Consider the following 23,958-nt stretch of genomic DNA (forward strand, 5'->3'; position numbering starts at 1 on the left):
TACAATATACATAGCACCTTACTTTGAAATCTTAAAATTTTATTTACAGAAAACATGGGCAGGATAATATGAGGAAGGTATATTCAAATATATATATATATATATATATATATATATATATATATATATCCATTTGAGAAACTTTTAAGTAAATACCATTTGTGAAGTGAAGTAGGTATCAGAAAGGTTACAGTTTGTTAATTATTTTGAAATAGTGTTAAGAGCCTTACCTGAGCACAAACTAGAAGATTAGAAGATGTGAACACATGGGATTTTAAACACAATGAATTTTGTTAGGTGGTAGATTTCTGAGGTATGGGTGTGTACATTTTGTGTATTGCTGGGCAACTTGATTCAGTTTAAGTGTGAATTTTTGCTTTTATTTAATTTTGGAGCAATGAAATTAATACATATGTGTAAATGTGAAATTTTCCTCATGCTCTATTTTTAATGTATTTATCATGAGAAAGCAAATATCATCTAACAGATTCCCCCTTTGAAAGATAATTCTAATTTGCTTTCTTTCAGAGTCCTGAATAAAAATTCATGGCTACATAATACTCTATTATAAAATAACACATTTGAATTGCAGGCAGTTTCTCCTATGTCAGTACATTTCTAGACTTTTTATTTTAGTTCCTACTAGTTTTAAAATTCATTCTCATGCTAACACAAAGTATAATTCTAAAGGCACACTGAAGGGTGAAAAAGATATAACGATTTCAAGGCCAAATAGGAACAATTTTTTTAATACCTAGTATTACAGTTATAACACAACTGACCTTCCCAACAGATAATTTAGAGCCAATGATTACCAAATGTTATCTTGTCCCTGACAAGTTCTCAATAATTTGAGAACATGTCCTTAATGGATTCTGTTACTGCAAAACCTATAAAAATATCTCATAAATAGCAATATCAAATCTTTTCACATCTACATTGTATCTCCAACAATCTAATCCTCTATGCATTTTTTTCCCTGAGTTATCACTGTCTTGCTTGCTTACCAGAAAAGGCTACATGGATTATGAGTTGCTTGGATTCCTGATGTTCTGACTGACTACTGCCAGGGTTGTCATAATACTAACTGAAGGGATACTGACAGTTTATATGATTCTTGGTAAGAGGAGAGAAAACACCCACACCAAGCTGTTCCATATGGTAATGGTGACTTCTTCCCTTTAGAGTAGAATTATTGCTATGTAGAGAAGGATGATAGCCAAGCAGAAAGATTTCCCTTAAACCAACCTTAGCCTTAGGTCTGAGTAGTTTTTCTAGCCATTGGGAATCAGCCAAATGGGAAAATATTTTCTCATAATTTTCATTTATGCATAAGATTTTGTGAGGTCTTATGATTTTAGTGGAATGAATTCAAATAATCAATTTAAGGGTACTTTCAGTTATGAGGTGGCCCACAAAACTCTATTGTATAGACCAGAGTACAAAAAAATTGTAATGTCTCTAATAGTAAATTTGCAAGCCACAAATCAACATTCGAACTGCTAAACTCACTAGGGAAACAGTGAGCTGAGCATGTGTGTGTGTGTATATATATATATATGCATATATATATATGCATATATATATGTACACATATATACATATGTATTTATGTATATATATTAATTTGTTATTTTTAAAAGCAGCAAGGACCAGTTTGTTGACCCCTACATAGGAAAACAATAGTTTTACCTTTTTCTTATGTTTGTTTTAAAGAACCTCATGAAAGGGTCAGAGAAGGCCAATAAAACAGGGACTTCAACCATCCTTGCTTCAAAAAGAGCATTTAATATATATATATATATATATATATATATATTAAAAGTCCATATATATATATATATAAAGTCCATATATATATGTATATATATGGCATATATATATGGCAGCATATATATATATATATATATATATATATATATATATATATATATGGACTTTCCTGCGAAATTAAATTTGATTATTGGGCTCATTTATAATGAAAACTTTACAAAACCATTGCTTTGAGCTTAATGCTTTAAAACTCAGAAAGAGATACTCAGGGAAAAGAAACACATCTTTAACTCTTTCAAAAATGATGAAGGTTAGGGTATGTTTTATTGCTCCCGGCAATTAACTTCCATGTGTTATAAAAGCACTTAAATAGACAGCCATAATAGCTCTAAGATGTGATTGGCTTATCATTCCTACTACCCATTTTGACCTTTTCTCAACTGAGAAATTAATGTTTAACTTACCTTAAACACTCCAAGAGAATTGGCATAGAATATTGAAATAAAAATTCAAATAAAACTTCAGCAGTAGTCTGTGAGCTTGTGTAAGAAAGTATCAAAGTTGTCTTCTTCATATTCAAACTGTCTTCAGCATTTTAGAATGCTGCATGACACCAAATAATACATGTTCACTAAATTGCTGCATATTCCACACATAGCAACACAACATCAAAATATTTTTCTTTAACATTCAAACAGGTGATACCTTTACAATAAACCAAAATATTTTAAGAAATGTATAGGGTCACTGGTAAGTAATTAGGTAGAAAATAAATTTCTAAATTTATATGGTTATATGTTTTCATATAACAATATATTTTGATAATTTTTCATGAATCAAAACAAAAAAGGCTTTCTTCCATAGTATAGTGAACAAGAAATTGTAATTTGAGATGAACCTTTGTTCTTTTTTCTTTCTTTCTTTCTTTCTTTCTTTCTTTCTTTCTTTCTTTCTTTCTTTCTTCTTTCTTTCTTTTTTTTTTTAACAGGTTCTTAGGTAAAACAGGCTGCACTCAAACTCATATAGCTTAAGATGACTTTGGAATACTGACCTTTCTGCCTCCACCTCTCAAATGCTAATATGGCTGGCATGCATCACTGCACCCAGTATAATTAGCTTATTTTCAATTGTCAAATAATTGTTTATATTTGGGGTAGTACAATGTGATGTTTTAATCACTGTAAACACTGTAGAAAACGTCAATAAAGCTGTATCATCTCACCAGTTTATTTTGTAGTAAGGACCATAAATCCATTCTTTAAGTTAAAACATTTAAAAAAAAACATAAAATCTAGTAGTAATTTTTGACAAAAGTTATACTTTCAAAAGGATCTATAACTCCCCTGCCTGCACTGTTATGTGATACATCTTGGGCAGTATATAGTTTCTCTCACATCATCGGCTGCGAAGGCAGTTAACTATTGAGAAAAAGTTGCAGTTCTTATGCTGGCTCAGCTCCAGCAATAAATCCACCATTACTCTTGGGAAATGGGACACACCCCAGCTATCTCTTTCTTATGGACTTTGCCCATTGGCCATCTGGATCATATGTAGGGATCTCAATTAGGGATCTTATAGCAAGTGAATATGACAGATCTATTCCTACAGACTAAAGATGCTAAAAGTGCCAAAACCCTAAGGCGGTATATTTTAGACTTGGCTGAAACGACTAAGTAATATACAATTCCAAAATGCCCACAGAACTCTCTCAGGATGAACGGAAGAGACTCAAAATCGTCCCTCTCAAAATGTTTCTTTTGAACTGCCGTTAGCAGAATCAGTAAATAAACGTCTAAGCGAAACTGCAGCGAAGTCGGGCGTGCCTCCGAGTTTTGGCAGCCAGCTGCTCCTGCGCAGGTCCCAGACTCCTCCCCTCCGCAGGCTAGACACCGCCCTTATTCCCACTACTTCCGGCCTCTCTTAAACGCCCTCAACACGCTTGCGCCATTTTGACAGGCTGCTCCCGCATTAGTAATCATAAGATTGCCTCTCTGGGACCGCCCCCCGCCACCTCTCCGCCCCGCCCACGCTTTACCGGCCGGCCGCGAAATCTCGCGAGGTTAGGTGCGCGTCGGTATTTTGCGGGCTAGTAGCTTTCCCTGCAACTGTAATTGCCGCTGCGGGAGAAATTGGAGCTGCTGTCGCTGGCACGCCCGCTGCCTGCTCTCCCGGACGGAGAAGCGCCACAGCCTCTTCTCTAGCGCTCTCCATACACCTAGCGCCCGGGTCGCCGGCTACTGTCCCAGACCCACTGCAGCCACCTCAGGCAGTCGCTCTGCAGGTCATCCCCTTAGCCCAGCAACTGAGGGTGGTCCCCGGTCCCTAACCGACTTCTCACTCCACGTCATCTGTGCCCTCCTCAGTGTCGCCCGGGGACCCACCTCTCCACACTCTTAACTGACGAGGAGGAGACGCTCAGAATCACCCTTTCTCTAGGCGGAGCCGGCCCCCTCACCCGCGGGTGTGTCCTATAAATGGCGTCGGAAAGCGACACCGAAGAATTCTATGATGCCCCTGAAGATGTGCACCTGGGGGGCGGCTATCCTATAGGGTAAGTACCAGAAGCCCGGGCCCAGAGCTCGGGCATCCTAGTCTCCTGCTTCTCCCGCATCTCCCTCTACTCCTTTCCCTAGTCCGGCTGTGTCCGTCACCGCTGTTCCTCTTAGTCTCACTTGGACAGCTCAGAACCCAGACCTGGGACTTCTTAGGGCAGGATGAGTTGGAAGAGGGAGAGGGAATCCTCCTTCACCCTTTTCCCAAGTGAGCGGTTTGGGGACTCTTTCGGAACCCCTTTCTTGTCTTAGCCAGCCCTTTAGCGGATGGCATTTGTGCCTCAGAGGCAGCGATTTGTATTTGCGGGGTTCAAAGCTTACCTTTCCAACATCTGTTTTGGCCCTCGGGGACCAAGGAGCGGTAGCAGGACAAATTGAACTTCCCAGGCTTCTCTCTCTCTCTCTCTCTCTCTCTCTCTCTCTCTCTCTCTCTCTCTCTCTCTCTCTCTCTCTCTCTCTCTCTCTCTCTTACCTATTCATTTCCAAAGTGACTGTAACTCGACCCCATTTGTCACTCACCTTTTCTTTTGCATAAAAAAAGAAGCGGGGAAAAGGCAGGTATTTATTTAAGGAGGTTCTCCAGCCTGCGCATGTGTTCAACATCAGCTGTGTTTTACTGAAATAGCACTTTACTGTGTGCCAGAGGAAATTGTAGACAAGATCCTTAGCAGTAGGGAGAATGCTGTGGTCAGAAAGGGCAGCCGGACATAAATGTACACAGCCGAGTACAGATCTACAAACAAGTGCTGAGTAATAAGGTCCTTGGAAGGAGAGCCTAGCTTGCTGCCCTTTCTCTCATTTTGCAAGATGTTTTACTGGTGATTAATATGGCTAGCTCTGAGTAGGAAGTTCACTAGTAGGAAAGCGTCTCTGACCAGGATTTGGACTTAACTTATTTTACTCCCCTTCACTTTTCAGAGTGGAAATACAGTTTACAATTATTTCACAAACTCTTCTCCTGATGTGTTTGTAACTAGAAGCACTGAAATGTAGTCTCCAACTATAAGAATTTGAAAATTAAATGATAAAATGGGTGTGTTCGTGTATGATGCTCAGAGTTGAACTCTTAGTTTTTAGAGTTACCCTGTGGAAGAAATACTCTGATAGAAATAAAGTGGCAAGTATATTTTAGAATGGATTTCAAAAATCTTATATGTATTGTAACACTATATTCCCCAAAGTTATAGCAACAAGATTAGAACGAAATGTATGTTGGTAGATTACTAATGTGTGTGTTTCCAGGAAGCTGTCTGTCACTATTGTGAAATTTGGGGATGATAGTGATCTGCCCTGAATCGCCCTGACATTGAGTATATGATCCAGGTTCGAAACTCAGTAGGACAGGATAGAAAAGTGCATTTGGATTTTCAAATATAATGGATTCTCCTGAGATAAAGTCTCTGTGGCTTTTTCTTCAAAGTAATAAACTGTCAGTTCTGGTTAAGTGAGAGAATAAAACACTTAGTAAGCATTTATGGGTTGCTTAGTTCTATTTTTTCTTTCTTTTCTTTTTTTTTTTTTAAGTTGGGAAGGAAAAATTATCAGTTTTCACTATTGTTAGCAATTCAGTGTCATGGGGCTATTGTATTTTTCTCGTTGAATAAAGTAAGTGTAGTCTAGAAAGAACAGTTATTTCAGAACCTCTGTAAATTGTTAGTTCAGTACCTGACATAGAAAATGTATTCCAATGTGAATTCTTCTCTTTTTTTCTTGGCATTGTATCTGTTAATTTTATAGAGTGCTTACTGCAGGAGGAAGTATACAGAACTTAGAGCTGCTTTACTTATTTGAACCCAGTGAGTCATTGTGAGAGAATTGATAGGCACTCGTTTCCTCCTGGGATGATAGAGTTCTCAACTTTATAGTAGGTGAAAAGTTTGTTTCTTTTAAAAGTCATGTGGGTCCCAGCTTCCTAAATTTAACTCTAGCTTACCCCCAAACTGAGTATGTTGAGAGCTCTATGGATAAAATGACAAGATTTCTTTTTGGATTATATGTCCTCCCTCCTGCTGTATTAGTGATAGAATTGGAAGAAAATACACTTATCTGGAGACTTGGACCTGAGAACAGTTAGTGATATTGAGAAGGCAGAAAAGGGAAGAATTTGTTTATATTTTGCTCCGTCCTCTGTGGCATATTTTAAGGTACCGTGAGCAGACTTAGCTTGACAGCTAACAGCTTAAAAAACCCAGTGAGAAATTGTGACTTCAGAAAACAGGTGGCATCACTAGCTGGTTGATCATAATAAATGTCTTCTGTTCCTTGACATGAACCAGAGTGGTTCATATAAGCTCTAAGAGGCTAATTGAATGGTTTGGGCCACTTGAAGAAATGCTTCTTCATCTTTGTGTGTTTGGGAATATATAGAGCATTTCACCAAACTGTACTAAATGGAGTGCACACACTTGAGAGACACCTTATATTTTGTTAATCAGCAGGATCCAAATATACAGTCTGCTCCCTAATATTGATTTATTACTTATATTTCTTATTTATTTATTTATTAATCTATATTTTGAAAGCTAATTCAATCAGCAGTCCAGTTATTAGAGTTTGAGTCCAGTGCAGTTATGTTTGCACTGTCGCAGACCATGTCTTACCCAGTTTGTAATGGGTACACTTGTGATGATTTCTTTTGACTGGTACTTCCTGCAGTTTTACATATATGATCTTAGAGAAGTTAAATATATTGTTAGGAGAAACAACTTGCCAGTAACAGAGCTAGCATTTGAAACCAGCTCACCAAACTCTAGTGCAGTGTTTATTCTAATACACCATAGCTGTGTACAGGGATCTTCCCCCAGTTGATCCCAGAGTAAAATGCTTTTGTACCAACCTTCTAAATTGAATTGATATGTCTATTTACAGTCAGCAGACCAAACCTTTAGTTCTCTTGGCTATGAATTCCAAGTTTCTCTTTCAAGAATCTATATTTTTTATTTTATTATGTAGGACTTTTATTATGCCATTTTTATGCCTAGAAACGGCAGTTAGTTGATTTTTTTTTCCCAAAACGTTACGAAAACAAAAGCACATAGTGAGAAAGTGGCTGATCCATGGTACCATAGTGAATTAATTACAAAACTCTATATTCGCTCAGTTTCATAATGTGGCATTTTTTTCTGCTCTGCTGCTTAATACAGCAGGAAAGGCAGGAGAGACTGAGGAGTAGTAGAGAAGAGTCCAACACTGTGAGTCATCTCATTTCCTCAACTTTAAATTACATTTTGAGAACCCTTTGAAATTTAAATGTTTGTCATTGTATTGAGATTTAGTAGTATATGCTTTTATTGATAAATGTTTGTTCTTTGAGAAATCTATAGGTATTCGTGTGTGTGTGTGTGTGTGTGTGTTGGTGTGTGTTTGTGTTATTTTGTTTTAATTGTATTGACAACTGAATCTAGGATCTGATGCAAACTAGATACACTCTTAACACTGAGCAGCTTTCCCAGCCTTTTTGTTTTGTTTTTATTTTAATGTATATCTGAGAAGCTGCCCAGGCTGGCCTGGACTTTTTGTAGCTCAGGCAGGCCTTGAACATTGTGGCCTGCCTCAGCTTCCTGAATAGCTGGACTTACTAGCCTGCTCTACCAGACCTGCCTTACATGTTTTTTATAATATTTTATTTTAACAAACATTGATGGCTTCGATACATGCATGGTTCAGAACCCACAGATTTGAAATTACTTACTGCCTAAGTTATGTATGAGTTGAATGCCTCTTCCAACTGTGAATTATAACTATATATTCTAAAGGGCTGCAATTGAGAACATTTTTTATAAAAATAAATGTAATATTTTCAACATTATTTTTTTAGTGACAGCCAAAATCCTAGACTTTCTAGGTCTTAGGGCCATAGGATAAAATAATGCATGTTTAGAATAGGAGTTAACTAGACATAATTTGGCTCAGCCTGCCCATTTAGTTGAAAGTGAAACCTAGACTTAAGAGAAGGAAGTGACACATTACTTTGTAGTTGAAGCTAAAATTTAGGTCTTTTGATCCCTTATCTATGTGAGGCTGCCACATTTGAATGGACAGAGAATTATAGCAAGTAGCTATACTACAGATTTTTGGCACATAATTTGTTAAGTCATACCACGAAGGTGGTCTGTTTCTATTAAACACAGTTTTCATGCTTTAGCTCTCAAAAGACATTGACTGTTGCAGCATTCTAACTATGGCTCATTCATTTCCTTTAAGTTAGAATGAAAACCAATGATTGAATAGCTTATCTATAACAGGGAACATGTAGTTTTGTTTCACTTTAGGGGTCTCATTAGTGTTAACAGCAAACCACAATGTGTAGGTTAGAGTAATGATAAGATATGGACTGAATGACGGAAACAGAGACAAAGCATCCAGAAGAATTGTTAGGTCTAGCGAAGCATAGTGGCTCAGTTACACCTGATATCCACATAGGGAAATTTAAAAAAAGCAAACCTCCCCCAAACCAGAATTGTTAAGTCTGAAAACACCTCTTATTGAAAACTTTGTTTTCTCACTTTACTTAGGCATCAGAAGCATTTCACCTTGAAATAAAAATTTATATTTGTTTTTGCTTGGTGGTGGTGGTGTGTGTGTGTTTTGACATTGTCTTAGTATATAGCCTCAAACCCTTTATCCTCCTGTCTCAGTATCACCAGTGCTGGGATTGTAGGCCTGTTCCACTATACCCACCTCAGCACACATTTTTATTTGCAAAATATTAGTGTGTTATAAATTTAGGAAAAAATACTTATAAATGGCTGTTTGAGCTAGGTATAGTAGCATGCTTCTAATTTAGTACTTGAGAGATGGAGGCATTGAGGATCAGAAGTTAAAGTTCATCTTCAGTTGTATGGTGAGCTTCAGCCCAGCCTTGGCTACATGAGGATCTGCCAAACCACCTTAAAAAAATGGTTGGTTGGTTCCTCAGTTGGTATTCAATCATAGATTATATTGATTTTTCTTGGCTCTGTTGATTGATAGAAATATATTTATCAGTGCACTTTTAACATACTCATGTAACATACTGACGTAGGGAAAAGCCTTCTACATATTAATTAGTAAATTTAGCTTCTAAATTTAGTGACCTCCAACTGTCAATTGGTGACTCATGGAGATAGGACAGTTGGTAGCAATATGGCAATTGGGAGACTTAATTTGAATCCATAAAAAATAATGTAAGTTGAAAACTTTATCTTATGATAACTTATTTCATAAAATAAGACATAAAACATGATTTTCTAAAAATGTTAAAAATAGACATGGTGTATGCCTGTAATATTAGTACTTGAGGAAATGGAGACAGGAGAATCATGAGTTCAGGACTAATTTAGGCTGTATACCATGTTCCACTTTCAAAAGGACAAAGCTAAAACAAAGTAAAATATTACAAACAAGCAGTTATTGGTTAAGTTCAGGGGTAGTCATTTTCTCTAGTTTCCAATTCTTTATTTTTCCAATTTTGTTGTTGGTTTTTGGTTGGTTGTTTCTCAGACAAGGTCCTTTTTTAAAAATTCTATGAAAGTAAAAAAGTGACCCTTTATTTTTATTTTATTTATTTAATTTTTATTTATTTACTTTACATCCTGCTCAATATCCCCCCTCCTAGGGGTCACCCCTTCCCCCTATTCTCCTATGAGAGGGTGGGGCCTCCTCTGGTTATCTCCTCACCCTCACACATTAAGTCTGTGCAGGCCTAGGTGCATCACCTCCCACTGAGGCCAGACAAGGCAGTCCAGCTAGAAAAACATATCTCATAGACAGGCAACAGCTTTTGGGATAGCCCCTGCTCCAGTTGTTTGGGAGCCACATGAAGCTGCACATCTGCTACATATGTGCAGGGAGGCCTGGGTCTAGCCCATGTATATTCTTTGATTGGTGGTTCAGAGCCACAAGTGACCAGGTTAGTTGACTCTGTTGGTCTTTCTGAGGAGCTCCTATCCCCTTCTGGGGCCTGCAATCCTTCCTCCTATTCTTCCATAAGAGTCTCCAAGTCCATCCAGTGTTTGGCTGTGGATGTCTGTATCTGTCTTAGTCAGCTGCTGGGTGGAACCTCTCAGAGGACAACCATGCTAGACTTCTGTGTGCAAGCATAACAGAGTATCATTAATAGTGCCAAGGATTTGTGCTTGCCCATGGGATGGCTCTCATGTTGGGCCGGTTATTGGTTGGCCATTTTCTCAGTCTCTTATCCATCCCCTGTCCCTGTATTTCTTGTAGACAGGATAAATTTTGGGTCAGAGGTTTGTGAGTGGGTTGGTGTCTCTATTGTTCCACTGGGATTTCTGAGTGGTTACAGGAGTTGGCCCCTTCAAGTTCCATATCCCTAATGTTATGACAGCTAAGGTCTCCTACATTGATTCTTGGGTGCCTCCCTTATTGCAGGTCTCTGTCAAGTCCTGGAGATGCCCCATACCTCCCCACCTTGGTCAGTTATAAATTTCTATTCATTCTGATGGCCATCTGGCCATCTCTTCTGTCCCTCCCCACACCTGATCCTGAACCCCTTTTCGCCTCCCCATCCTCTTTCCCACCCAGTTCCCTTCCTCCATCTGCCTTTTTATGACTATTTTATTCTGTTTTCTAAGTGAGATTTAAGGATTCTCACTTGAGCCTTTCTTCTTGTTTAGCTTCTTTGAGTATGTGCAGTCTAGTGTGGGTATCCTGTATTTTATGGATAATTTTCACTTATCAGTGAATATATAGCATGCATGTCTTTTTGGGACTGGGATACTTCACTCAGGACAATATTCTCAAGTTCCATCCATTTGCCTGCAAATTTCGTGATGTCTTTTTTTTTTTTTAATAGCTGAATAGTAGTACATTGTGTAGATGTACCACATTTTCTTTATTCTTCAGTTAAAGGACATCTAGGTTCTTACCAGTTTCTGGCATTAAGAATAAAGGTGCTATGAACATAATTGAGCAAGTGCTGAGACAAGATCTTAATAAGCATAACTGGCCTGGCACTCACCATGCAGAACAGGCTAACTTGAACTCACATGAATCCTCTTGCCTTTGTCTCCTGAGTACTGAGACTAGTACTCAGCCCCAAAGATAGTCTTTAAAAAAATGTGCACATGTGTTTGAAAATGAGAGTATTCCTGTGGATTCATGTGCTTATGGAAACTAGGGTTAATATCATATGTCTTTCTCAGTCATCCTTTACCTTATATGTTGAGACAGGGTTGCTCACTGAAGTTTTGTTATTGGGCAAGTCTAGCTGCTCACAAAGCCCCAGGCAGTGACCTTGTAATAGGATTATAGGTGCATATCAACATACCTGTCTTGTTCTTTTTTTTTTTAGAGATTTATTTATTTTATGTGTATAGATGTTTTTCCTGTATATACGAATATGCAATGCGTCTGTGTCTGGTACTTGTGGGGTGCAGAAAAAGGCAACAGACCCCTTAGAACTGGGGTTTCCAGTGGCTGTAGGCGGCTTTGTGGGAACTGGAACTGAACATGGGTCCTCTACAAGTGCTCCGAACCACTGAGTCACCTTTCCAGCCCCCATGCCTATCTTACAAGGGTTCTTGGTATCATCGTCATGCTTGCATGGCAGGCACTTTATGGACTGAGTCCTTTCTTCAGTCCCTCATTGGTAGTTTTGTAGAACAAAAAATAGTTTCTGATTTGGGGCATGTAACTCGTACAACAACCAATATATTCTATTCAGTTCTATTGTCTTCTATTCATTGTTATAACTTGGATAAAGTCTGAAAACTTGGCAACTGAGACGATTTTTTTTCTTCCTTATACTCCTGCTGCAAGTTTGGTAGCTACTTTCTGGAAGTATAGTGGAAATAATATTAGAAGGGAAAGTAGTTTGAGATCATGGAAATTGTGCTGGAGATGGAAGAGGTGAATGCCACCCTAAGCCCTTAATATGGGGAGCAGATTATGAGCTACCTTCTGTGGCCTGGTAGCTGAGGTATAATATATAATTCCTTTGGCTATTTTTGTCATAGGGATACACATACATATAAGAGATTAGTACCTAGCTTAAGCTTTGCTTAAAATATATAAAATCTGTAGCTACTTTATGATACCCTACTGATATTTTATTCGAATTGATAACCTATGTTTCTTTATTCTGTTTATAGACATCTAAGTTATTTTCCATGATCTTCCTTTCATAAGTTCTGTTCCCCTCTGGCTTTGATATATTTTTCAGTTAAACAGCTAATTCCTTTTTTTGTTTTGTTTTGTTTTTTTTTCGAGACAGGGTTTCTCTGTATAGCTCTGGCTGTCCTGGAACTCACTCTGTAGACCAGGCTGGCCTTGATCTCAGAAATGCACCTGCCTCTGCCTCCCAAGTGCTGGGACTAAAGGCGTGCACCACTACGCCCAGCGCAAACAGCTAATTCCTTAATTGGTTGCTTTCTTGATGTTCAAAGAGAAATTCTCTCTATTCCCTTATTTCAAATTGAACTATCTTTGTATTAGTTTGCTCTCATGATATAAAATGGAAGGAAAAGCAACCAAAGCATATAATAGACTTCATATCTTATAGCAACCTCAGTGTTTTTTCATCATAGTCAGTATAGAAATTTATCTCAGTTACTATAGCAACCAGTCTATCAGTTATTCTTCTAGCTGTTTCCCCTTCTCTCAGATACTGGGAATTGCCATATAATTATTCTCTGGGAATGTGATTCAGATCCTCAGCATTTTATTACTAGCTGCAGATGTGTCTACCAGTTTACAATTTGGCATTCCATCATTGCTCTCAAGTTCACTAAGCCTTTTTGTGTCCAAACATGTAAACATTTTAAGCATACCGAATTAACAACAAAAGGCCTCATGTTCCTTAAACTGTTTTTCTGTTTCAGAGTTAGCCATTGTCTTGAAGGCTGAGTGCATTGCATCACTACCACCCATGTTTATCCCTTTGTAATGTCAATGAGAATGAACTCCAAGCCCAAAGGTGACCATTTAGAAAGGACATTTACAAATAGGATTCTGAATACAGCATCATCACTAAATAGCTGAAATATCTTGAATGAAAGAAAGAACCTTAATTCACCAACTACTAGCAAACAAATAATCTGGCATTTAAAACAATTATTTAATAGGCTTTTGAAAGAATGCTTAGTCTGTAAATTAATTTATTCTAATTTGAGAAAATATTATCTTTCTTTTGCTGCCTTTGAATAAGCAAGGAAGGAAACAACTGAATAATTATCTGGGTCTTTAAATTTATCCTATTCACTTAATACATTTTTGTCTTCTATAAATGTCACAGCTTTGTAACTAAAATAGATTTAAAATACATATTTATCCTGCTAAAATATAAGAAATGTTTAGAATATTCAAGTTGTTTCTGTTAATACATGGTTCTGGTACTGATTGTTAATGCTGCAAAATATAGTAATAATTTCTGATTGTCTTACAGCTGTTCTTTAGAATTGAATGAATTTTAGGTGGTTATTCTTATCAATGACAGCAGTATGGATGTTATTTATATATATAATGACATGTTCCATTTTGTTTTTAAAATCAAAGGAAAATTTTGTTTTAAACAATGGATATGTAAGAATATACATATGTCTGTGGTGTAATATGTTTTGATAATGCATATATTATGTGGTATTTATCTCCAAATATTATTTAATTGTGGTGAAAATTTTAAAAATTCTTAAGAGTTTAAAAACATACAATAGCTTACCATGGTAGCAACCAATCTATGCAGTAGTACACCCAAATTTTTTTCTTTTAACTAACTTAATACCCATTTATCAGGCTTGTCATATTCTTCCCTTCCTTCTTCTCAAACTTCTGGTAACCATGACTCTACTTCATCTATAAGATTTCCTTACTTGGATTCCATATGAATGAGCTAATGAAATACTTATCTTTTGTGTCTGGCTTATTTCACTAACAAAATGATATCCATTTCCACAAAAGTGATCATAAATGACACACTTTAATCCTTTGATATAACTGAAGAGTATTCTTTTGTGTATATATACCATGTTTCTTTATCCCTTCATCAGCTAATAGACACTTATCTTTCCATGTCTTGACTTATAGTTAGTGCCACAGTAAGTGGACAGCTGCAGGCATATCTTTTTGGTTGATTGATTTTATTTTCTTTGGATATATAATCAATAATATGCTTGCTGGATTGTATTATAGTTCTGTTTTTAGCTTTTGAGGAAATTGCATGCCATTTTCAGTGCTAGCTATACTAATTTACATTCCCATCCAGGATTCTCTTTTTCTCCACAACTGCACTAGCATTTGTTATCATTTATCGTTTTTGTAATTAACCATTCTTATTAGAGAGAGGAGATACCTCATTGTCATTCTGATTTGCATTTCCCCAATGATTAGTGCTTTACAGTATACTATTTCTTCTTCCTGTTGGTCATTTATATATATTCTTTTGAGAAATTTCTATTTAGGTCTCATGCTCATTTTTTATTAGATCATTAAGAATTTTATCTTGTTGTTAATTCAAGTTATTTATACATTCTAATCATTAACCTTTTGTCATGTGCATACTTTTTATTTATTTTTCCTATTTTATAAATTATCTTTATTTATTGTTTCATTTGCTGTGCAGAATCTTTAAGTTAATAAAACCCTATCTAAAAAAATGCATTTATCTACTGTTCTTTTATAGTCCTACCTATAAAAATCATTGCTTGTGCCTCTGTACCTTAAAGTGTTTTCTCTATTCTGTGTTCTAGTAGTATCAGTTTTCAGTTTTATATTTAGGTCTTTAATCTATTTTTGGTTGTTTTTTGTAATTGGTAAGAGATAATTTCATTCTTCTACATTTGAATATGTGATTTCTCCAAATCTCTTTATTGTCCTTTCTCCAATTTGTGTTTTTAGCATTTTTTTGTCAATGACAGTTGGGAATAAATATGTGAGTTTTCTTCTAGGGTCCTGTACTGTTCCATTCCATAGTCTCTGTATATAATTGCTATGCTGTTTTAATTATAATAGCTCTGAAGTTCGTTTTGAAGTCAGGCAGTGTGATGCTTCCAGATTTGTTGCTTATGCTCAAGACTCTTTGAATGTTTGTCTAGTTGCACATGCACAGTTATATACGAACTTATTTTGTACTTATTTGTTGTTAAATCAACAATGGCCTCAATCTTAGTGCAATCATCTTGCCTCAGGCTCCCAAGTGTTGGGATCATAGAAGCAGACCATCATACTTGGCTCCATAGGAACTTTATGATTGTTTTTTTTTCCCTTGTTCTGTGAAGAATGCCACTGATATATTAGTAAGGCTTACACTGATAATGCAGATCATTTTAGTATGGACAGTTTAGCACCATCAATTCTTAAAGCCATGAACATCAGAAATTTTGTTTCTTTAACAGCAATGTATGGTAACTTTTATTGTAGAGTTAGTTTGAAGTGTGTTTGTATGTCTTTGTTGAGGTAGTTTGGCTATAGTGTATAGCTGAAGATGATGACCTTGAACTTCTAGCTTCCTGACACTTCCCAAGTTCTCTAAGAGCTCTTTCAACTCTGTACTTAAATTTGTTCCTAGGTATTTTTTGTAGCTATTGCAAGTGAAATTGCTTTATTTCTTTTTCAGATAGTTCACTCCTAATATCTAGCAACACAACTGTTTATTGTATATTTGTTAGTTCTTTTTGAGACTAGGTCTCACATAAGCCAGGCTGGCTTTGAATGTAGCTGAGGATGATGTCAAATCTTTGGTCCTACTAAGATTATGGGTATATGTCCAGACAGTTCAATGGAGTTTAGCCTTTAGCTAGATGGTGGTAGCACATGCTTTTAATCCCAGCACTTAGGAGGTAGAGGCATGCTGTTCTCTGTGAGTGGGAAGCCAGTCTCGTCTACAGAGTGAGTTGTAAAATAGCCAGGTCTACACAGAGAAACCAGGCCAAAAAAAACCTAATAATAATAATAATAATAATAATAATAATAATAATAATAATAGCCTTGTCTACAGAGTGAGCTGTAAAATAGCCAGGTCTACAGAGAGAAACCTGGCCAAAAATCCCCTAATAATAATAATAATAATAATAATAATAATAATAATAATAATAATAATGATAATAGTAGTAGTAGCAGTAGCAGCAGTAGTAGAAGTAATAAATTAAACTTTAATATATTGAATGCACTTTTCAAAAAATATTTATCTTTCCAAGTTAGAAGATTATTGTAGTACAATTTGGTAGTTTATTCTTTTAGTTGTAAAGTTACTAATTCCTCCTGATTTCAGTTTTAAATTTAAATCATGTTTTGTGAGGTTTCATTTGAATACTAGTATATCCTATCCAAACCGTTCTGAATTTTGATAAAATATTTCCCTGAAAATCTTTAATTTCACAAATGTACTTAGGCACAGAAAATTCACTTTTGCCAAAGAGCCCCCGACCTTTTATTTTTTAAAAGAAAGGGGACTTAACCTTTAAAAGCCTAGAGTAAAATGTCATATTTGTGAAATTTTCTTTTTCTTTTCTCATATCACCCAGGCTAGCCTTGAACTAACTATGTAGCTCTGTGAAATCTCCACTCATTTAACCCCCTTGCCTTCCCTCTTACACACACACATACACACACAAACACATACACACACACACACACACACACACACACACACACACTCACACTCTTCTCTCTCTCTCTCACACACACACATACACACTTCACACCCCACACCCCACTCTTTCCTTCAGTCTTTCTCTCTCTGCCTTTTTCTCTGTCTCTCTATCTCTGTCTTTCACACACCTCTCTCTCTCTTTCTCTCTCTCTCTCTCTCTTTCTCTCTCACACACACACACACACACACACACACACACACACACACACACATACACATACACACTAGTTTTCATAAGAGGAGCCAGGAGCCAGATATGTAGGGGGCTGAGATGAGGACCATGTTTTGCATTTATGGAACCTTTGTAACCTGATGACATCCTAATAAATGTTAACAGTGGAGATTTGAAGATGTTGTCAGCTATCCTGTACACATTAATTTCTTATTCTTTTTTTATTGTGAATGTGTTCAAAATAAGAAAGAAATGATACGTAAATGATATACATTTACAAAGAATAATTAAGTGGCATAGTATCAACTGATGTTGACTACTTTTAGAGGCCTTTTATTTACATAATCACTTAACATCTTGTAATTCTGCGAGATGGGACGATTATGTGAGGTGAGTAGGTTGATTATTGAGAGATCAGTATGATAAAGTCATCAAGAGGTGGAACTTCACTAAATTGTGTCATTAGATGAAGTGTGTAATGGAGAATTTAAGTCGAAGTTGAGACCAGCAAGATGCTTGCTGCCAAGGTTGAAGGCCTGAGTTTGATCCCTAGGTCCACATAGTAAAAGGAGAAAATCAGCTCCTGCTAGTTGTTTTCAGACCTTCATACATGTGCTGTGACAGACAGACAGACACACACACACACACAAACACACGCACAAAAAACACATGTAAAAAGTGAAAAGTCTAGGTTCCTCTCTACTTTTTGAAAGAAAGAGCATTTTCTGTGTTTTACATGTGATTAGTTAGAATGACAAAGGTAATCCTACCATTTGCATATGTATACTGTTAAAAAATATAATATAGCATTTTAATTTTCTTCTTATGCATTAATTAATTTCCAGGAGCCAAGTCGAAAGTGACTTTGCTACTGAAAAGCTGAAATTCCAGACCCAGCTCATTACCTTTTAAAGAAGATAGTCTTTGTTTCCAGGGGAGATCTTCCTCAGAGTATGAGCCACCTACTTGAGTTGCCAGCACAAAGTCTATCTGTGCATACTTTTCTCTGTAATTGTCTTATAGATTGCTGTCAGTTGTTTTTTCAGGTATAGTACTATGTTGTGACTTTTTTTTTGTAACTCTAATTCCTTTTTTTTTTTTTTTTTTTTGGCCACAAGACACTAACTGGAAACACAGTATTCATTCTTTTTTTTTTTTTTTTTTTCTCTATTCCCCTTCAGATGTGTTTTTAACAATCACAGTGAGTTTATGTGGTAGACTTTAACAGTTTTCCCCTAATCAATCCTCAGTTGGCTGTTAAATTAATGGGAAAATACATTGCTGACAACTCGAAAAATTACATGAATAAAAGTTATTATTTATTTTTTATTTTTTGGTTTTTTGAGACAGGGTTTCTCTTTGTAGCCTGGCTGTCCTGGAACTCACTCTGTAGACCAGGCTGGCCTTGAACTCAGAAATCTGCCTGCCTCTGCCTCCTAAATGCTGGGATTAAAGGCATGAGCCACTACTGCCTGGCTTGAATAATCTTTATAATAAATAATAAAGGGCTTAAACTTGGCCTATGGATTCTCTTATGTAGGTAAACGTAGATAGTTTAAGCATTTTCTAGAATGTTATTGGTTGATACATATTTCATAAAAGAATATAGGAATCGAGATTCAGATATATAAAACATAAATTGAATTCATAAAAATAAAATTGAGCCAGGCAGTGGTTACGATGCCTTTAGTCTCAGTACTTAGAGGCAGAGGCCATAGGATCTCTGAATAATAAAAGCAATGTGTCTCATCTTTAGGATTTAGTTAATACTTATTTGATTATTGTAGCTATATTCTGAGATTTTTGTTTTCTTGTTAATAAACTGGCATTGTTGGTATCCAGGGAAATCTGAGTAATAATTATTTTCCATTACTTAACATGACATTTCTGAGCCTGGCAAAATGGCTTGATGGATAAGAATGCTTGCTGTGCAAGCATGAGGACCAAGATTTGAATCCCCAGCACCTAGGTAAAAAGCCAGACATGGCTATGCATGCCTATAATCCCAGCATTGGAGGGCAGAGATGGGTGGGTGCAGAGAAACATGGCTATGCATGCCTATAATCTCAGCATTGGAGGGCAGAGATGGGTTAGCACAGAGAAATCATTTGTCACCCAGCCTAGCTGAAATAGTGAGTTCAGTCAGAGTTCTTGTCTCAAGGCAGTAAGGTGGGAAGTGATAAAGGAATATACTTGATGTTCTCTGCTCTGGCCTCTGCATACTTGGGTCAATGTACCACATGCACATACATACTATACCAAATATTTGCTAAAAATCTTTTAGGAAAATAAGAGTACATTATGATTATGTAGTACTTAAAATTCCTGGATTTTGTAAGTTTTGTTGATGTCCCTTTTTATATTAGCAAATTTAAAATAGGACCATGAGGAAATGGTTTGGGATATGGTCATGGTTTGTATTTCAAGGGCAAAGCAAGTGATTTTTTTCTTTGATGCCATTTCTTTAGTTTTAGTATATTAAATTGGAGGTGTTTTTTGAATTACCAGTTTCTATAAGAGATTTTCTTATTAGCATAGAATCAAGTAAAATGTTCCACAAGACTATACCAATAGTGGAGCAGTGATGGTGCATGCTTTTAATCCCAGCACTCTGGAGGCAGAAGCTGGTGAATCTCTGTTCGAGGCCAGCCTGGTATATAGAACAAGTTCCAGGAAAGCCAGGACTACACAGAGAAGCTGTGTCTTAAAAACTAAAAGGAGATAAGAAAGAAAGAAAAAAAGATTATACAATATTGTACATCAAAATTTTAAAACTTCACATAGACAAAGATTTAAAACAGAAGTCAAGTATTATGTTGTTCTGTAAATTTGAATGCTTTTTAAATTATTTTTTGTTTTTGAGATTATAATATAATTATATAATTTCTTCCTCCCCTTTCTTCCATTTATGCCTTCCTATATACTCCTCCATACTGTCTTTCAAATTTATGTCTTATTAAAATAATTGTCACCTGCATGGGTATTATGGATATGCCTATATCTTACTAAATGTGACGTGCTCAGTCTATATATTATTACTTTTGGATATGTTTCCAGGCTGTTTTTTTTTTTTTTTTTTTTTCTGTTTAGCTTGGGATTGATTGCTTTATTTGTGCTTATTTATCTACTTATGTCTATCTTCCTCTTTTTTCTTGTCGGGCCTTTTAGGCAAAAAATAAATCATAGTAGTTTTCAGAGCACCAGAAACTTTCCAAGTTCCTGTTTAGACTTTACATTTTAGTGTTGGCCTTTGTTTGCTATCAGATTTTACTGTTTCAGCTTGCTGGGCTTTAGAAATTAAACCTCTGTGTTAGCTTCTTACTAGAATGCCTGATAAAGGGTTTAATCTCTGCTCATGTCCTGTTCCTCTCAAGGAATTTAGGATCCGAGCAAGTTGGATTTTGCTTTGCTTGTTCCAGTTGCTGGTTACCCTGCTTTACCTCATCTTATTTTTATGTTTTCCTATGGCAAAAGCAGAAGAAACTAAAGGGTAGAATGAAGCTACAAAGTGGCTCCTGTTAGGCAGCTCTTTGTAGTCACCTTCCTCTAAGAAATGTTCTGAACAATCAGCTTTGTTCCAGCTGACTAACTCTATGCACTTTGCTTCTGTGTCATTGCCCCTTTTACCTCTTCAGAACTCTGTCAGGGAGTTTTTGCAATCTGACTAGCTACTTAAGAAACAACCATCCTTTTTCTTCTCCCAAGACTAAAATAGTCAGCTTTCTTTTGAAACTAAAAGAAAATGCATTGTTAGTCAATTTTGCGGTGTTGATAGGTTTTGTTGGAGTTGGGGTTGGTTTCCTTTCTTCTTTGAAGTTTGCTTGTTTATTTGTTGGTGGTGGTGGTGGAGGTGGTGGTGGTGGTGGTGATAATAGTGGTTGGTTGGTTTGTTTACAATGCTGAGACTTTTCAGGGGCTAGGCAGGTTCTCTGTCACTAAGCTGCATTCCTGGGTTTTGGCTGGTTGTTTTATTATATTTTTCCTAAGCATAATGAGGAATTTAAAATTGGCAGTGTTAAGTATGAGATTGCTCATGGATTTTGTTTTTGCACTGTCGGAGGTGGCCTTTTGAGTTTCTTGTTTTCTAATTGAATATGAAACATGTGGCAAATGTAGGATTAGTCTGTTTACTGATTCCTCTTTGTTTGCCAAAGACTTACAGAATGTTTGTTTTCAGATAACCTTCAGGTTAGGGGAAGAGAAATAATAACTCCTAAAACAGAGAATCTGTGGCTAAATGTGCAAGAAACTATATATATAAGATAGAGTTTAAGCTCTGGCTTTTGAAACTGTAAACATTTAATGTTTAATGTTCTTTATAACAAGTAGTTTTTCGCACATGGCAATAATTTTAAGTCTTTATAATACAAGGCATAAACAACGAAGATCTGAGCTGAAAATTAGAAAAGATGACCCAACAATCATTGTCTACAAAGCAGTGGTGCCTAATCCACACAGGTCACATGCAGCCCAGTATTGCTGTGAATACAACTCAACAGAAAACTGAACTTAGTTAAAACATTATATGACTGTTTTTGTGGCTATTTTTTGAAACTTGATTGTGTGATTTTTGAGCTTGAACTTTATATGTGACAGTGCTGTGTCACAATGTCACACAAAATAAAAATAGATATCTTTCCTCACAGTCTACTGAGACATAGGTTGGAAACCTGTCTTGCCAAAGACAGTTAATTCTGCTTCCAATATGGCTTCAGGGACCAAAAATTTAGGTACTTTTGGCCTTTTAAAGGAACCCCTCACTGAGATTCTGGGGAAAATGAGTTAAGTTGCTATTATGATCATGTCAACAGCTGCTTTTGAAATGAGGGTTTTCCAGTGTATTGGGAAAGGCAGCTTTTTGGGTTAATATATCTGTATGAGTTCTTAATATATACGTGTATTGATTTCTATTCAAACTGGGAGCTTAATACTTCAAGTTGTGGGAGGATTATTAATTGAAAGAATTGAGATACAAAAATCTGTTTTGCACTGCAGTTTGCTCACCAGTTCATGATTGAATAACATGTCTGAAATGTTACTAATACTCTTTTTATAATGCAAGAAGAGTATTCCCAAATGAACTTATTATATGTGATGACTGATTATTTTTAATGACAACATAATATTAATTGATACTTACGTAGAAAATTGGCTATTGATGTTTATTTGACCTACCCCTATTACCCCATTTTAAATATGTTGAATTACATATCTGAGTATTAGGGGCAATAGTCTACCTATCTAGACATTGTGTCGGTTTGTAATAGTAGCCAATTTAAGGAGTAGAAACAATCTAAGCAAATAAAACACAGCTGTTAATTTTACTTCCTATTCTTCATTAAGCATTTTTGCTAACTGTACATAGTACCATATAAGTAGATAATATTTGCATTTTTGCCTTTACACCAAATATACTCGGATAGAACTTTGACTACACACCTGTGCAGTTACCTTCATTGAGTGAATGCTACTAAATATTTATATAATGATGTTAGCCATCTGATTCCTTCTTTTTCCTTTTGTCACACACCAGCATAGTTACTACATAATTAACTTGATGAGGTAGAATTACTAAATAAGGCATAGACTCTCACTTCAATTCTAATTTCAGGTAAGTACATTAAGCTGTATTCTAATTACAGATGAATATGTTAAGGAATATTCCTTGTCTGTTATTTAAAGTTAGCTGTGTGTTCCATTCTCTGTTTTCTTTTCGGTTTCTAAATCTGACAATCTGTGGATACAGGCCCAGTTGTGCAATTTAGGTATGAGTATAGACTACAATGAAAAGAGTAGCATTTAGTCTGACAAAATTCTAAGGTTTTTAGAGTATGCTGCATTTTGTTGTGGTTGTCGTGGTTGTTAGTTTTTGTTTTGTTTTTTTAGCGTCCATCCCTTTTTTCTTAGAAAGAACACTAGCAGAAAGAAAGCTCAAAAATAGTAAAGCTTCATATATTGTTTAGGGATACTCATGTGGGAATGCTTGATGAAACTTTTTTGTTTGTTTGTTTTGTTTTGTTTTGTTTTTTTAAGTCAGGGTTTCTCTGTATAGCTTTGGCTGTTCTAGAGCCCACCAGACTGGCCTCAAAGTGAGAGATCTGCTTGCATCTGTGTCCCGAAAGCTGGGATTAATGGCATGCACCACCACACTCAGCTTGATGAAACATTTGTTTGCTTTGCTTTGCTTTGCTTTGCTTTTTTCTAGATAGGGTTTCTCTGTGTAGCCTTGGCTGCCCTGGAACACATTCTATAGACCAGGCTGGCCTCGAACTCACAGAAATTCGCCTGCCTCTGCCTCCTGAAAGCTGGGATTAAAGGCATGAGCCACAAACACCCAGTAAAACTATATATTTTATTAGATATTTTTTTTTATTTATATTTCAAATGCTATCACAAAGTTCCCAATACTCCCCCACCACCGCCCTGCTCCCCTACCCACCCACTCCTACTTCTTGGCCCTGGCTTTCCCCTGTACTGGGGCATATAAAGTTTGCAATACCAAGGGGCCTTTCTTCCCAATGATGGCCGACTAGGCCATCATCTGCTACATATGCAGCTAGAGACACAAGCTCTGGGGGTACTGGTTCTTATTGTTGTTCCACCTATAGGGTTGCAGACCCCTTCAGCTTCTTGGATCCTTTCTCTAGCTTCTCCATTGGGGGCCCTGTGTTCCATCCTATAGATGACTATGAGCATCCACTTCTGTATTTGCTAGGCACTGGCATAGCCTCACACGAGACAGCTATATCAGGGTCCCTTCAGCAAAATCTGGCTTGCATATGCAATAGTGTCTGGGTTTGGTGGCTGATTATGGGATGGATCCCCGGGTGGGGTAGTCTCTGGATAGTCCATCCTTTCCTCTTAGCTCCAAACTT

At 36.5% G+C, this 23,958-nt stretch overlaps 1 protein-coding gene across 3 annotated transcripts in view; it reads left to right on the forward strand.

Annotated features, from left to right (window-relative positions):
• The first annotated feature begins 3,835 nt into the window (after window positions 1–3,835).
• Wdr44 (WD repeat domain 44) overlaps window positions 3,836–23,958 on the forward strand; it is a 112,118-nt gene continuing 91,995 nt past the window's right edge. Inside the window, exons 1-2 of one of the 3 annotated variants that reach the window (XM_021152999.1) lie at window positions 3,836–4,054; window positions 4,210–4,324. In XM_021152999.1, the coding sequence (XP_021008658.1) occupies window positions 4,248–4,324 (77 nt within the window). In that variant the 5' untranslated portion in view covers window positions 3,836–4,054; window positions 4,210–4,247. Of the gene's footprint in view, window positions 4,325–23,958 lie in introns of all 3 variants that reach the window. The other 2 variants (XM_029473407.1, XM_021152997.2) reach the window with 2 other exon arrangements.

The sequence above is a fragment of the Mus caroli genome, chromosome X, assembly GCF_900094665.2.
Source record: "Mus caroli chromosome X, CAROLI_EIJ_v1.1, whole genome shotgun sequence".
Taxonomy (NCBI): Eukaryota; Metazoa; Chordata; class Mammalia; order Rodentia; family Muridae; genus Mus; species Mus caroli.